The sequence below is a fragment of the Lynx rufus genome, unplaced genomic scaffold (assembly GCF_022079265.1).
Source record: "Lynx rufus isolate CCGP_SWC_20201006 ecotype Redwood Valley unplaced genomic scaffold, mLynRuf1.p SCAF_1, whole genome shotgun sequence".
Taxonomy (NCBI): Eukaryota; Metazoa; Chordata; class Mammalia; order Carnivora; family Felidae; genus Lynx; species Lynx rufus.
This window is the reverse complement of record NW_025814823.1, coordinates 132,751,432-132,765,994: the sequence shown is the minus strand read 5'-3', so window position 1 is coordinate 132,765,994 and position 14,563 is coordinate 132,751,432. Positions and strand designations below refer to the sequence as shown.

General features: G+C 37.2%; 1 protein-coding gene and 1 non-coding gene across 5 annotated transcripts in view; both read left to right on the top strand.

Moving 5' to 3' along the window:
* TRIM23 (tripartite motif containing 23) overlaps positions 1-14,563 on the top strand; it is a 36,297-nt gene that overhangs the window by 8,758 nt on the left and 12,976 nt on the right. For all 4 annotated transcript variants that reach the window (XM_047087198.1, XM_047087172.1, XM_047087191.1 and 1 more), the window contains 4 exons: positions 489-767; positions 1,328-1,510; positions 4,226-4,441; positions 8,568-8,702. In XM_047087198.1, the coding sequence (XP_046943154.1) occupies positions 489-767; positions 1,328-1,510; positions 4,226-4,441; positions 8,568-8,702 (813 nt within the window). The remainder of the gene's footprint in view (positions 1-488; positions 768-1,327; positions 1,511-4,225; positions 4,442-8,567; positions 8,703-14,563) is intronic.
* LOC124523220 (U6 spliceosomal RNA) lies at positions 2,814-2,920 on the top strand. The gene has a single exon (XR_006964958.1). It is a non-coding gene; the product is annotated as a U6 spliceosomal RNA (small nuclear RNA).

The following is a 14,563-nucleotide window of genomic DNA, read 5'->3' as shown; positions in this document are numbered from 1 at the left end:
GGATTGATAATAAGTTTTGGAAATAGCTTTCTCACTTACCTACAGAAATGAATACTTTTGGAGTGTCTGAGTGACTCAGTTGGTTTTGTGTCAGACTCTTGATTTTGGCTCAGGTCATGATCCCAAGGTACATGAGATTGAGCCCTGGATAGTGCTCTGCACCGATAGCGTGAAACCTGCTTAAGATTCTCTCTCCCTCTCTTTCTGTCTCTTCCCTGATTGTGTGCACGTGCAAGGGCACTCTCTCTCTCTCAGATAAATAAACTATTAAAAAAAAAAAACTCAGAAAACAAAATGAGTACTTTCTTAGGTGAGTAGTAAATGACCTTTTTAATTAATTGCCAGTATATTTTCACATGTAAAGCCTGGTCAGTTAAGAAAAGATTATGGGGGAAAAAAGGAAGGATTATGGGCTTTTATATTTTAAAATTTATCATGTTGTAATGATGGAGGTTCAGTTTGAAGACATTAATTTTTTTGTTTATCAGAGTATCATTCGTTGTGATGAAGATGAAGCTCACGTTGCATCTGTATATTGCACTGTGTGTGCAACTCACTTGTGCTCAGAGTGTTCTCAAGTTACTCATTCTACGAAGACATTAGCAAAGCACAGACGAGTGCCTCTGGCTGACAAACCTCATGAGAAAACCATGTGCTCTCAGCATCAGGTACACGCCATTGAGTTTGTTTGCTTGGAAGAAGGCTGTCAGACTAGTCCACTTATGTGCTGTGTCTGCAAAGAGTATGGAAAACACCAAGGTCACAAGGTATGATTATAATTAGACTGGGTGACTCTACCTGGTTTATCAGCCTACCATTTGTTTCCATTGACTACTTTATGCCAAGTAGGGATTGAAGAAGAGTTCAATGATGAATGAGTTGAGCTTGGTAGCATGAAAAGAAATGAGAGATTCAATTTCTGAATGTCATAACAAAAATTTCGGAAGCCTCATGATTCTTTCTTCATTGAAAAATAGCTTTCCAGCAGGAAACAAAAGTTCTCTGTGTGCATGTTTTCTTAATGAACTGGATTGTTTTGACAGTACTTAAGTCTTTTGATGAACTGATGTTTATGGTAAAATCATAAAGTGAGTCTCTTGGATTCTTATTTAACAATAAATGGACTCCCAAATTTTAAATTATTTCTTTGAAGGATAAATAGTTTTGTGATGAAGATACATTAGTATTTACTATGTTGTGCTTTTGTAAATGTGTTATAAAAGCCACTTGAGACTGATGCTTTTTCTTATTATTATAGGAGTGATTTAAATAGCATTTTATATTGTTAGTACCATGAGTTCTTTTCTATAATTGTGTTGCATTTTAGCATTCAGTATTGGAACCAGAAGCTAACCAGATCCGAGCATCAATTTTAGATATGGCTCACTGTATACGGACCTTCACTGAGGAAATCTCAGATTATTCCAGAAAATTAGTTGGAATCGTTCAGCACATTGAAGGAGGAGAACAAATAGTGGAAGATGGAATTGGAATGGCCCACACAGAACATGTATGGAATTTTTTTCTTCCTTCTGTACTTTCTTACCCTTTGTACTTCTCACCTTTTCATTTTTTTAATTTATTGGTCAATTACATTGTGCTAGTACTGCACTAGTCACTGAAAACAAGTTTTATAAAAAGTCTCTATCTTCATGGAGTTTATAATCCATCATGGAGGAGAGACATTTTCAAATGTAGTAACTATTTTGTAGGGGAAGTACAGGATGCCTTAGTAATGCATAAGAGTGGCAATAATTTAGCTGCCTCAGGGAAGGCTATCTGGAATATGTGGTGTCTAAACTGAGACTTGAAGAAATTTAGTCAGGGAGAAGAGTGTGGTGGGGAGTGAGTTGTCCCAGAGAGGGAAGCACGTGTTAAAATGCCTGGAAGTGAGAATTGGACATATTATAGAACAACTCAGTTCACTACACTTGAATCTTTGAGTATTGGATGGGACAGGGCAAGAAAAAAATGTTGGAGAGTTAAGGGCCAAATCATGGAGGATATTATTAGCTCTGTTAAAGAGGTTGGACTTGATTATAAGGGCAGTGATGAGCCGCTGAAGAATTAGCATAGAAATAACATAATCAGATTTGCATTAAGAAAGGTTGCTCTTAGGGGCTCCTGGGTGGCTCATTTGGTTAGCATCTGACTCTTGATTTTCGGCTCAGGTCATGATCTCATGCTTCATGGGATTGAGCCCTGTGCCCGACTCCACACTGAACATGGAGCCTGCTGAAGATTAATTCTCTCTCTCTCTCTTTCACTCTGTCAAAATCATAATCATAATCATAAATTATTTAAAAATCAAATAAAATACAAAATTTGGTTCCTCATTTTCACTAGCTACATTTCAAGTATATTCACGTACATGTAGCTAATGGCTACCATATTGAACCACACAGATACAGAATGTGTCCATCATCATTGAAGGTTCTACTGGACATTTTATGCTAGAGTGGAAATACTTTATTCCTTCAGTGAGTATTTATGGAACCCATACAATAGCTAGACACTGTTTTAGCATTGTTCTAGCTAAGGAGACACTGCCAAAAAGCTCTGCCTTTGCAGTTTACATTCTAATGTGGAAAAAGGGTCAGTACTAATGGCAAAAGTATGTTAAGTGCTATGGAGTGTTATATGGGGTGTTCCTGGATAGACTCCCTAAGAAAGGGACATTGAGCAAAGACCTAACGCAGATAAGAAAGGAACCGTGCTAATATTTGGGGAAAGAATATTCCAGGCAGAGAGAAGAGCAAGTGCAAAGGCCCTGAAGTTGGAGTGTGCCTGGTGCACTTAGGAAACTGTGAGGAGTTCTCAGTTTGGCAGCACATAAACTAAAATTGGAATGATGCAGCAAATATTAGCATGGTGCCTGTGTGAGGATGACACATAAATTTGTAAAGTATTTCATATTTTTAAGGATTAAAAGGTACAGACTTCCAGTTATAAAATAAGTAATGGAAATGAAAAGTACAGCATGGGGAATATAGTTAGTAATACTGTAATAACGTTGTATGGTGACAGATACTAACTACACTTAGTGTGCTGAGTACCACGTAATGTGTAGAATTGTTAGATCAGTATGTTGTTCACCTAGAACAAATACAACATTGTATGTCAACTACACTTCAATTAAAAAACCCAGCAACTGTGAGGGGGTCAAATGCATCTAGAGTAGAATGATTAAGGAGAGCATAGGAGGTGTTGAGATCACAAAGGGTCTTATGGATATTTGCTTTTCTTTCTGCCACAAATGTTCTTCCTCAAGATAATCTTGTAGTCACCTTCTTCAGGTCTTTGCTCAGATGTTGCTTTTTCAGGGAGTCTGTTCTTGAACACTCCCTGTAAAGGACTTTGGCATTTACTGAGTGGAATGGGAAATCATTAGAGAGTTTTGGGCAAAAGAATAATCATCTTCCTGACTTAACATTTTTTTTTTTATAATATATTCTTTTTTTTTTTTTTAACATTTATTTATTTTTGAGACAGAGACAGAGCATGAACGGGGTAGGGTCAGAGAGAGAGGGAGACACAGAATCTGAAACAGGCTCCAGGCTCTGAGCGGTCAGCACAGAGCCCGACGTGGGGCTTGAACTCACGGACCGCGAGATCGTGTCCTGAGCCGAAGTCAGACGCTTAACCGAAGGAGCCACCCAGGTGCCCCCTGACTTAACATTTTAAAAGGCTCCGTCTGGCTGCTAGGTGGAAAATACTCTGTAGAGGGCAGTAGTGGATCTATTGAGGCCAATTAGAAAACTATTGTAATAATCAGGTGAGCGATGATAATGTCATAGATCAGGTCAGTAGAGGTGAAGGTGATGAGGCTTGATCAGATTTTGGGTATGTTGTTTTGAATATGTTTTGTGGTCAGCAGAATTTGCTGAGGGACTGTTATTGGATGTGAAAGAGAAGTATTAAGGGTGACTCCAGTTTTGTTTTTGTTTTTGTTTTTTGGCTTGAACAATGTGGAGCATGGCATTGCCACTTATTGAGATGGAGGAAACTAGGTTTGACAGTGGAAGAGACTGAAGATTAGGTATTCTCTTTTGCTTGAGATGTTATTTAAAGAGTTGGATGTCCAAAGGCTGTGGTTAAGGAGAAAGATCTTGTGTGGAGATAGCAATTCTGCAATTTTTAAGAACATAGATGGTATTTAAATTTTCACTATTTCACATATAAAATCTTTGTTATGGTTAAAGTTGTTTAATTTCTATTTCTTTAGGTACCGGGTACTGCAGAGAATGCCCGGTCATGTGTCCGAGCTTATTTTTCTGATCTTCATGAAACTCTGTGTCGTCAAGAAGAAATGGCTCTAAGTGTTGTTGATGCTCATGTTCGAGAAAAACTGATTTGGCTCAGGCAGCAACAAGAAGATATGACTATTTTGTTGTCCCAAGTTTCAACAGCCTGTCTTCATTGTGAAAAGACTTTGCAACAAGTAGGTAGATTAAATGTGGTTAGGACATATTTTAAGAAGGAGGTTAAACAGATAATTATCAGAGGTATGCACTAGTCTATTTTATTAACAAATATTTTAATATTATTATTATTTGTTACTGTGTGCATTAACATTGTGCTTAGGACATGGTCTCTAACCTTGAATTGCTCCACCAACCATATCAGTGTCCTCTACTTCATGTGCCCTCCCCAGCTTAAAACTCTGGATTCTAGAAACTCTTTAATGTCTTGTCATTCTTTAGTCATGCTAAGCCCTTTAACTCTTCTTTACCAAGCATGTACTATACTTTCTGCTTGGTCGGCTTATATCTCCCTTTTCTGATAGTGGAAATCCTTTTTCAAAGTCTAGCTCAAATGTTTGCTTTTCTTTGAAACTCTCTGTTCTTTTTTTTTTTTTTTTTTTTGGATGCCTTTCTAGCATGTACTACCTATCTCTGCTCTAATTCATTGGTTCTTAATTTTGATATCACAGTAGTCCCATGTTTTTTGATAATTGAGGTATCAGAAGCAATTTGTTTTACCAGTTTTCAGATCATGTCATGAGATCATGATACCATGAGATCATGACTTGGGCCAAAATCAAGAGTCGGATGCTTAACTGACTGAGCCACCCAGGTGCCCCCAGATAATATACTTTTAAAATAAATTGGATTTAAGATTATTTGAGCAAAAATGTCAGTCTTATTCATTTCTATTTGGTTCTGCTTTCATGAGTTGGTGATAAAAAGGTAATTATTGCCCTAGGAATTCCCAGTAAGCTGTAGTGTATTTTACCCTTATTGACATATCGCTAGTAATTGTGTTGACTGCAAATCACTGCAGAGCTAAACTTATTACTAATTGTAAAGCTTTTTCTCTTATATATCTAATTAGACTTATATGAATGTGGTGAGGCTGTAACCACAAAAGTCTTGAGCTTATCATATTGAATTATAATAATTGATGTGTATGCCATTTATTAAATTGCCTTGAACTTCAGTCCTATTCTTCTTTCCTCTGCCCTGTGATTTTTGGACTAGAACTCTACAAACCACATATCGGCTTTGCCATCTCCTTGTTAGTTTAGGCTCCATCAACAGGGGACGGGAAAGGAAGGTTGGAAGGTAGAGTTAGTTTCCCGTTGGTTCCCATTTACTTGGGTTCCTGTGAATTTCACTGCTCACAAGAAGATACCACTTTCCTTAGAGACCTGAGCTTAAGATCCATGGGGACTTTCCTATAAGTTTCTAAGTTTTAATAATTCTAGCATGTGCCTTTTATTCCCCCTTTCCTGGGGCGTGATAGCTGCTTCCTACATTTGCTTTCCCACATGATACCTCTGAGTACTTTTTACCCTTTTAGTTACCTAGTTAATAACTACACCTAGTTAGCAGTTCTTCGTAGTAAATTCTTTCTGTTTACATAAGTGGTATGGTTTTCCTCTACTAATTCGAACCTGAACAATATGCATTCTTCATTCTTCTCTATGTTGACTGCATGCATCTTCTTCATCTTTGTATCTAGGTAGAAGGAACTTAATAAATATTTGTTCAGTTATGATGGGTAACACAGAAAAATCAGAAATGGATTACATCTAGATCTCGTTTACTTGAATACGTAAAAGTATTTTTATATTTATTCTGTTAAAAAGTATGTTTATAGTTACTGAAATATGTGGAGGTTAGAATTTCTGAAGCATTTCATCAAAGTGATTGGTAATTGTTATATGGTATTATTTCACTATGTTAATGCAAATGAAGTTAGGGTCTTAGAGTCATTCTTCATATCAACTTTGGTTTTTAAAGTCATAGAACCCTAACCCCAACCAATATTCTTTTTTTTATTGTTAAAAATTGTTTTCAATGTTTATTTTCAATAGAGAGAGAGAGAGAGAGAGAGAGTGAGTAAAAGCAGGGGAGGGATAGAGACAGAGGAAGACACAGATCCTGAAGCACACTCCAGGCTCTGAGCTGTCAGCGCAGAGCCTGATGCAGGACTCAAATTTGAACCATAATATTTGACCTGAGCCAACGTCGGATGTTTAACCAACTGAGCCACCCAGGCATCCCCCCAACCAATATTCTTAACAGTTCCTGCCACAGAGATAATTGAACAGAAGAATGGATAGAACATCACACGTTATTATCAATTTTGAGAACAAAGCTTAATCATCCTTCCCCTCCAAAAAAAAAAAAAATGATGCATCATCTAAGTTCAAGGCATGAAGCTAGTGGTGAGGATTTGTCTATTCATTTAGCAAATAAGTTTTGAGTGCCTACTGTGTGCTAGGTACTTCTAGATAACATGGGATATACTGGTAAACAAGACAAACAAAAAGCTATATAATCTTGTGGAATTAGCATTTTAGCAAGGAGAAGATAAGACAATAAATCATATCCTTATCTAAATAAGTAAATTATGTAAAATGTTAGAATAGTGGTAAGAACGAAGGACAAAAGAAAAAGTGTGGGAGTCCAGCAGACTGCATTATTAAATGATCAGGGTAAAAATCATTAAGAAAAAGTGAGATTTGAGCAAAGCCTCAAAAAAAGAAAAAGGTGAAGGAATTTATTCAAGCCCTAATATAGGGAAGAATATTCCCACTGAGGAAACCCATTAGAGAAAAAACCCTAGGACACCATGTCTGGTGTATTTGAGGAACAGCAAAAGAGGCCACTGTGGCTGGTATATAGCAAATGAAGGAGAGAGAAATAGGAGCTATAATCAGAAGTAATAGGGAATTATATGTAACGAAGGCTTTGTGGGCCACTGGAAGGGCTTCAGCTTTTACTGATTAAAATAGAGAAGCCATTGTGAAATTTTGACAAGAATGACTTGATCTTACTTAAAATGATCACTTTGATGTGTAAAAAACAGATTGGAGGAGGACAAAGATGGAAGGAAGGAGTTAAAGAAAAGGAGTTAGGCTGTTGTAGAATTCCATGTGAGAGAGAATACTGGCTTGGGTAGTGGAGTGAAGTGTCCAAAATCTGGATACCTAATAGGATTTGTTTGTACTTGGGGCATGAGAGTAGAAGCAGGAATTTCTTAAAGGCTTTTGTTATGAATAACTGGAACAACATGCAACTTATAAGCAAAGTTTGTTAGTTAATAATTGACTAATATAAATATGCAACAGTGAGCAAAAACTGCAAACACTGCTGCTTTCATGGAGCTTACATATTGTTTGAAGATCTCTGTCTTAGGAAGAATATATTGGTGTCTGTGTAGAAAATCTCTGGAATAATGTTGTAGAAACTGGAAAGTGCTTGACTTTGAAGAAAGAGTCTGGGGATCTAGAGGGAGAGGGAGACTTTTCAATTTTACATGTAGTCCCATTTTTAAAAAACCAGTACATATATATCTTAAGTTATTTAAAAACCTTTTTATATAAGTACAACATGCAGGGGCGCCTGGGTAGCTCAGCCAGCGAAGCATCTGACTCAATTTCAGCTCAGGTTATGATCTCACAGTGTGTGAGTTCAGGGTTCCTTGCTGGCAGTGCGGAGCCTGCTTGGGATTCTCTCTCTCTCCCTCTCTCTCTGCCCCTCCCCCACTCACATTTGCTCTCTCTTGCTCTCAAAATTAAATAATAAACATTAAAAATAATAAGTACAACATACATACAGAAATGTGTGCATAAGTGTTCACCTGGCTAGTTGCTGTATAACTAGCATCCAGATCATGTAACAGAACATTACCAGCACCCCAAGATACCCCTCAGACTCTCTTCTGATAACTTCCCCCCTAAGGATAAACCTGACTTCTAATGCATATCTTATTTTTGTCTGTTTTGGTATTAATAAAAATGGAATCATACAGAATGAACTCTTCATGTCCTTTCTTCTTTTATTTGACATTGTGAAATTCAAATCATCAGGTATAATTGTGGCTCATTCTCATTGTGGTCTTTGTGAATATACCACAATTTATTTATCTTTTCTTCTCTTGAAAGGGTCTTAAATTATTTATTAATGCCCACTTATTATTATTATCCTAGTTAAATTTACATTTAAGTTAACCTTTAATACTATGATGTTAGATGAACTTTTCTTGAGTTTTGGTGATATCTCTTTTTCCCTTATTTCTGTAATAAGTTTACAGGAAAACTGTATTCTCTTTTCTAGGATGATTGTAGAGTTGTTTTGGCAAAACAGGAAATTACAAGGTTACTGGAAACATTGCAAAAACAGCAGCAGCAGTTTACAGAAGTTGCAGATCACATTCAATTGGATGCCAGCATCCCTGTCACTTTTACAAAGGTAATGTACTATATTTCATTTTTAGGTGTGGTTTCTGACAGATCATGATTGTTTTATATTCCATGATAATCAGCTTGAAGAGACAATTAAGAAATTCATGGTTTTTTGTTTTTTTTTTTTAAACTTTCATCATTGGAAAATGAAAAGTGGTATAATGAATCTCCCTGTACCCATCATCTACTTTGACAATTAAAACCCCTTTTTTTCTTTATTTAAATCCAAGTTAGTTAACATATAGTGTAATAATGGTTTCAGGAGTAGAATTTAGTGATTCATCACTTATATAACACTCATTGCTCTTCCTAACAAGTGCTGTCCTTACTGCCCATCACCCATTTAGCCCACCCCCACCCCCTCCCCTCCAACAACCCTTAGTTTGTTCTCTGTATTTAAGAATCTGTTATGGTTTGCCTGCCTCCGTCTCTGTTTTTATCTTATTTTTCCTTCCCTTCCCCTACATTCATGTTTTGTTTATTAAATTCCACATATGAGTGAAATCATATGTTATTTGTCTGTCTCTGACTAACTTATTTTGCTTAGCATAATACATTCCCATTGCATCCACATTGTTGTAAGTAGCAAGATTTCATTATTTTTGGTTGCCAAGTAGTATTCCATTGTGTATATATACCACATCTTCTTTTTTTAATATAATTCATTGACAAATTGGTTTCCATACAACACCCAGTGCTCATCCCAGCAAGTGCCCTCCTCAATGCCCATCACCTGCTTTCCCCTCTCCCCCACTCCCCCATCAACCCTAAGTTTGTTTTAGTATCCAGGAGTCTCTTATGGTTTCCCTCTCTCCCTCTCTGTAACTTTTTTTCCCCCTTCCCCTCCCCCATGGTCTTCTGTTTAATTTCTCAAGATCTATGTATGAGTGAGAACATATGATATGTCTTTCTCTGACTGACTTATTTCACTCAGCATAATACCTTCCAGTTCCATCCATGTTGCTGCAAATGGCCAGAATTCATTCTTTCTCATTGCCAAGTAGTATTCCATTGTATGTATAAACCACATCTTCTTTATCCATTCATCATTCGATGGACATTTGAGCTCTTTCCATAATTTGGCTATTATTGATAGTGCTGCTATAGATACTGGGGTGCATGTGCCCCTTTGAATCTGTATTTTTGTATGCTTTGAATAAATACCTAGTAGTGCAATTGCTAGGTTGTAGGGTAGCACTTTTTAAATTTTTGAGGAACATCCTTACTGTTCTCTAGAGTGTCTATACCAGTCTGCATTCCCATCAGCAGTGCAAGACTGTTCTCCTTTCTTTACATCCTTTCCAACATCTCTTGTTTCCTGAGTTGTTAATATTAGTCTTTCTGACAGGTGTGAGGTAGTATCTCATTGTGGTTTTGATTTGTATTTCCCTGATGATGAGTGATGTTGAGCATTTTTTCATGTGTCTGTAAAGCCATCTGGATGTTGTCTTTGGAAAAGTGTCTGTTCATGTCTTTTGCCCATTTCTTTCACTGGATTATTTGTTTTTTGGGTGTTGAGTTTGATAAATTCTTTTTTTTTTTTTTTAATTTTTTTTAACGTTTATTTATTTTTGAGACAGAGAGACAGAGCATGAACGGGGGGGGGGGGGTCAGAGAGAGAGGGAGACACCGAATCCGAAACAGGCTCCAGGCTCTGAGCTGTCAGCACAGAGCCCGATGCGGGGCTCGAACTCACGGACTGTGAGATCATGACCTGAGCCGAAGTCGGACGCTTAACCGACCAAGCCACCCAGGCACCCCGAGTTTGATAAATTCTTTATAGATTTTGGATACTAACCCTTTGTCCAATATGTCATTTGCAAATATCTTCTCCCATTCTGTTGGTTGCCTTTTAGTTTTGCTGATTGTTTCCTTTGCTGTGCAGAAGCCTTTTATTTCGATAAGGTCCCAATAGTTCATTTTTTATTTTGTTTCCCTTGCCTCCAGAGACCTGTCTAGTAAGAAGTTGCTGTGGCCAAGGTCAAAGTGGTTGTTGCCTGTTTTCTCCTCTAGGATTTTGATCGTTTCCTGTCTTACATTTAGGTCTTCCATCCATTTTGAGTTTATTTTTGTGTATGGAATAGGAAAGTGATCTGCTTCAGCATGTTGCTGTCCACTTTTCCTAGCACAATTTTTCATTGGATATTCTTTCCTGCTTTGTCAAAGATTAGTTGGCCATACATTTGTGGGTCCATTTCTGGGTTCTCTATTCTGTTGCATTGATCTATATGTCTGATGTTGTGCCAGTACCATACTGTTTTGATGATTGCAGCTTTGTAATACAGCTTGAAGTCTGGAATTGTGATGCCTCCAGCTTTGGTTTTCTTTTTCAGTATTAGTTTGGCTATTTGGGGTCTATTTTGGTTCCATATAAATTTTAGAACTGTTTGTTCTAGCTCTGTAAAGAATGCTGGTGTTGTTTTGACAGGGATTGCATTGAATGTGTAGAGTGGGTAGTATAGACATTTTAACAGTATTCTTCCTATCCAGGAGCATGAAATATTTTTCCATTTCTTTGTGTCTTCTTCAATTTCTTTCATAAGCTTTCTATAGTTTTCAGCATACACATCTTTTACCTCTTTGGTTAGATATCTTATGGTTTTTGGTACAATTGTAAATGGGATCGATTCCTTGATTTGTCTTTCTGCTGCTTCATTATTGGTGCATAGAAATGAAACAGATTTCAGTATGTTGACTTCATATCCTACGACTTCGTGTATCAGTTCTAGCAGTTTTTTGGTGGAGTCTTTCAGGTTTTCCACGTAGAATATCATGTTGTCTGCAAAGAGTGAAAGTCTGCCTTCTTCCTTGCCAATTTGGATGCCCTTTATTTCTTTTTTGTTCTCTGAGGCTAGGAATTCCAGTACAACATTGAACAACAGTCTTGAGAATAGACATCCCTGTCATGTTCCTGCCCTTAAGGGAAAAACTCTCAGTTTTTCCTCATTGAGGTTAATATTGCAGGTCTTTTGCATATGGTCTTTATGATGTTGAGGTATGCTCCTTCTGTCCCTATTTTCTTGAGGGTTTTTATCAAGAAAGGATGCAGTATTTTGTTAAATGCTTTTTTTGCACAGGATAAGGATCCTGTGATTCTTATCGTTTCCTTTATGAGTGTGATGTATCACATTGATTGATTTACAGATATTGAACCAGCCCTACAGCCCAGGAATAAATTCCATTTGATCATGGTAAAGAATTATTTTAAAGTATTGTTGGATTTGATTTAGTAATATCTTGTTGAGGATTTTTGCATCCATGTTCATCAGGGAAATTGATCTGTAATTTTCTTTTTTGGAGGGGTGTTGTCTGGTTTGGGGATCAGGGTAAAGCTGGCCTCATAGAATGAGTTTGGAAGTTTTCCTTCCATTTCTATTTTTTGGACTAGCTTCAAAAGAATAGGTATTTACTTTTGTGTAAATGTTTGGTAGAATTCCTCTGGGAAATCTCGGGACTCTTGATTGTTGGGAGATTTTTCATTGCTGATTCAATTTCTTTACTGATTATGGGTCTGTTCAAACTTTCTATTCTTCAGTTGGGGTAGTTTATATGCTTCTAGGAATTTATCCATTTTTTCCAAATTGCCCAATTTGTTGGCATATAATTTTTCATAATATTCTCTTATTATTGTTTTTATTTCTGTGGTGTTGGTTGTGCTCTCTCCTCTTTAATTCGTGATTTTATTTATTCAGGCCCTTTTTCTTTTTGATAAATCTGGCTAGGTGTTCATCAATTTTTAAAAATTCTTTCAAAGAACCAGCACTTAGTTTCATTTATCTGTTCTACTGTTTTGTTTTTTTTTATTTCAATAATTGATTTCTGCTCTAATCTATTATTTCTCTTCTGCTGGTTTTGGGCTTTATTTGCTGTTGTTTTTCCAGCTCCTTTAAGTGTAAGTTAGGTTGTGTATCTGAGACCTTTTTTCCTTCTTTGGGAAGGCCTGGATTGCTATATACTTAACTCTTATGACCACCTTCACTGCATCCCAAGGATTTTGGACTGTCGTGTTTTCATTTTCATTGGCTTCCATGTAATTTTTAATTAGAGTCTCAGTTTATGGAGATCACAACACACAACCAGTGCCAGGTTTTGCTGCACTCTGGCTTCTATGTCCCAGTACCAGAAAACGTGGCTGCTCTCAGGGGTCTGCTGGGACTTTTGCCCACAAGAAGGCTATATGGCATCTACCAAATGCACTCCAAGCAGGGGAACTGGTTCTCCTCATGTGGCACACAGACCCCTCAGACTCACTGCCTGCTCCTGGGGATTCACCCTGCTTCCTCACCAGAGCAGTGGCAGGCACTGAGCTCTGAACCTTCAGACTCTGCGCTCCACTGTTTGTAGAATTCTGGTGATATTGAAACCCTCTCCTTTCTCCTTGTCACTGGTTTTGGGGAATAGATTTCTTGTCAAGTCCTCTGTGAGTATTTTCACTGTTTCTCTCTTTCCAGCTACTTTCAGGGGTAGTGCTTTTCTTTGCCATCCTGATGCCCTCCTCTGTCCCCCTTTCTCTTTCTATGTCCTCTCTCCATGAAAATGGCTCCTTACCCTCCACAGCTCCATGGCTTTTCTCTCCCCCAGTTCACTTCTCTGCTCCACGCACTGCTAAGCTCTCTGGCTCAAAGTATGCACATTGTTGTGTTAATCCTTACATCAATTTCCTAGGCATTCAAAATGGTTTGATGCTGATCTAGCTATGTTTCAGGGGACAAGACAAGCTCAGGGTCCCTGTACTACTCTGCCATCTTTACTCCAAGTTTTTAATTTCATCTGTCCTTATCCCCATTCCCCTTTCTATCTGCAGTCTCCGAGGTTATTTTGAAATAAACCCCAACATATTTCATCTATGAAATATTTTTGTGTGTATTTCTAAAAGGTAAGGGCTTTAAAAAAATACATAACCAAAATACTGTTATAAAACCTAAAAAAATTAATAATCTCTAATATTAACCATTATCCAGTTAGTTATTGAAATTTCTCAGATGGTTAAATTTTTTTGTTTTTTTCTGGAAACAGAATCCAGCTAAATAAGGCTTATACTTGACATTTGGTTGTTGTGTTTTGGTCTCTTTTAAAGTGAATTCCCCCTAATTTAAAAGGTTCATGTATTTAATTTTGCTTTCTCTTTTTAGGTACTTTTTTTTTTTTTAAACTTAATCTTGTTCTTTTTTAAAAGTTTATTTATTTGTTTTGAGAGAGAGAGAGAGAGAGAGAGAGGGTGTGTGCAAGCATGTGCACAAGCAGGGGAGAGGCAGAGAGAGAGGGAGAAAGAACGCCAAGCAGGCTCCACTGGCAACAATCTCACGACAGTGAGATCATAACCTGTGCTGAAATCAAGAGTCAGACATTTAATTGACCTAGGCACCCCAAAATTTAATCTTGTTTTATAATTATGTGAAACATTTACATAGTCCAGAGTCAAATCTACAAAGCAGAATTCATTTAGAGAAGTCTAGCTTCTATCCCTGACCCCTCCACATTTTCCCTCCTTTCTTCATAGAAAACCATAAAGAATTTTTTCTTAGTTTTGGGGCTCCTGGGTTGCTCAGTCGTTTGAGTGTCTGACTCTTGATTTTGGCTCAGGTCATGATCTTGGATTCATGAATTCAAGCCCCACATTGGATTCCTCATTGATAGTGCGATGCCCGCTTGGGATTCTGTTTCTTTCCTTCTCTCTCTGTTCCTTCCATGCTTGTTCTCTCTTCAAAATACATAAACTTTAAAAACTTAAAAAAAAAAAAAAGAGTTTTTTTCTTAATTTTATTCATCATTTAAAAAATATAGAGAAATACATCTATATATTTGTATGCACTTTGATCACATTTAAAGGTAAACTACATTACACATTTCTCCACGATGTTCTTTTGA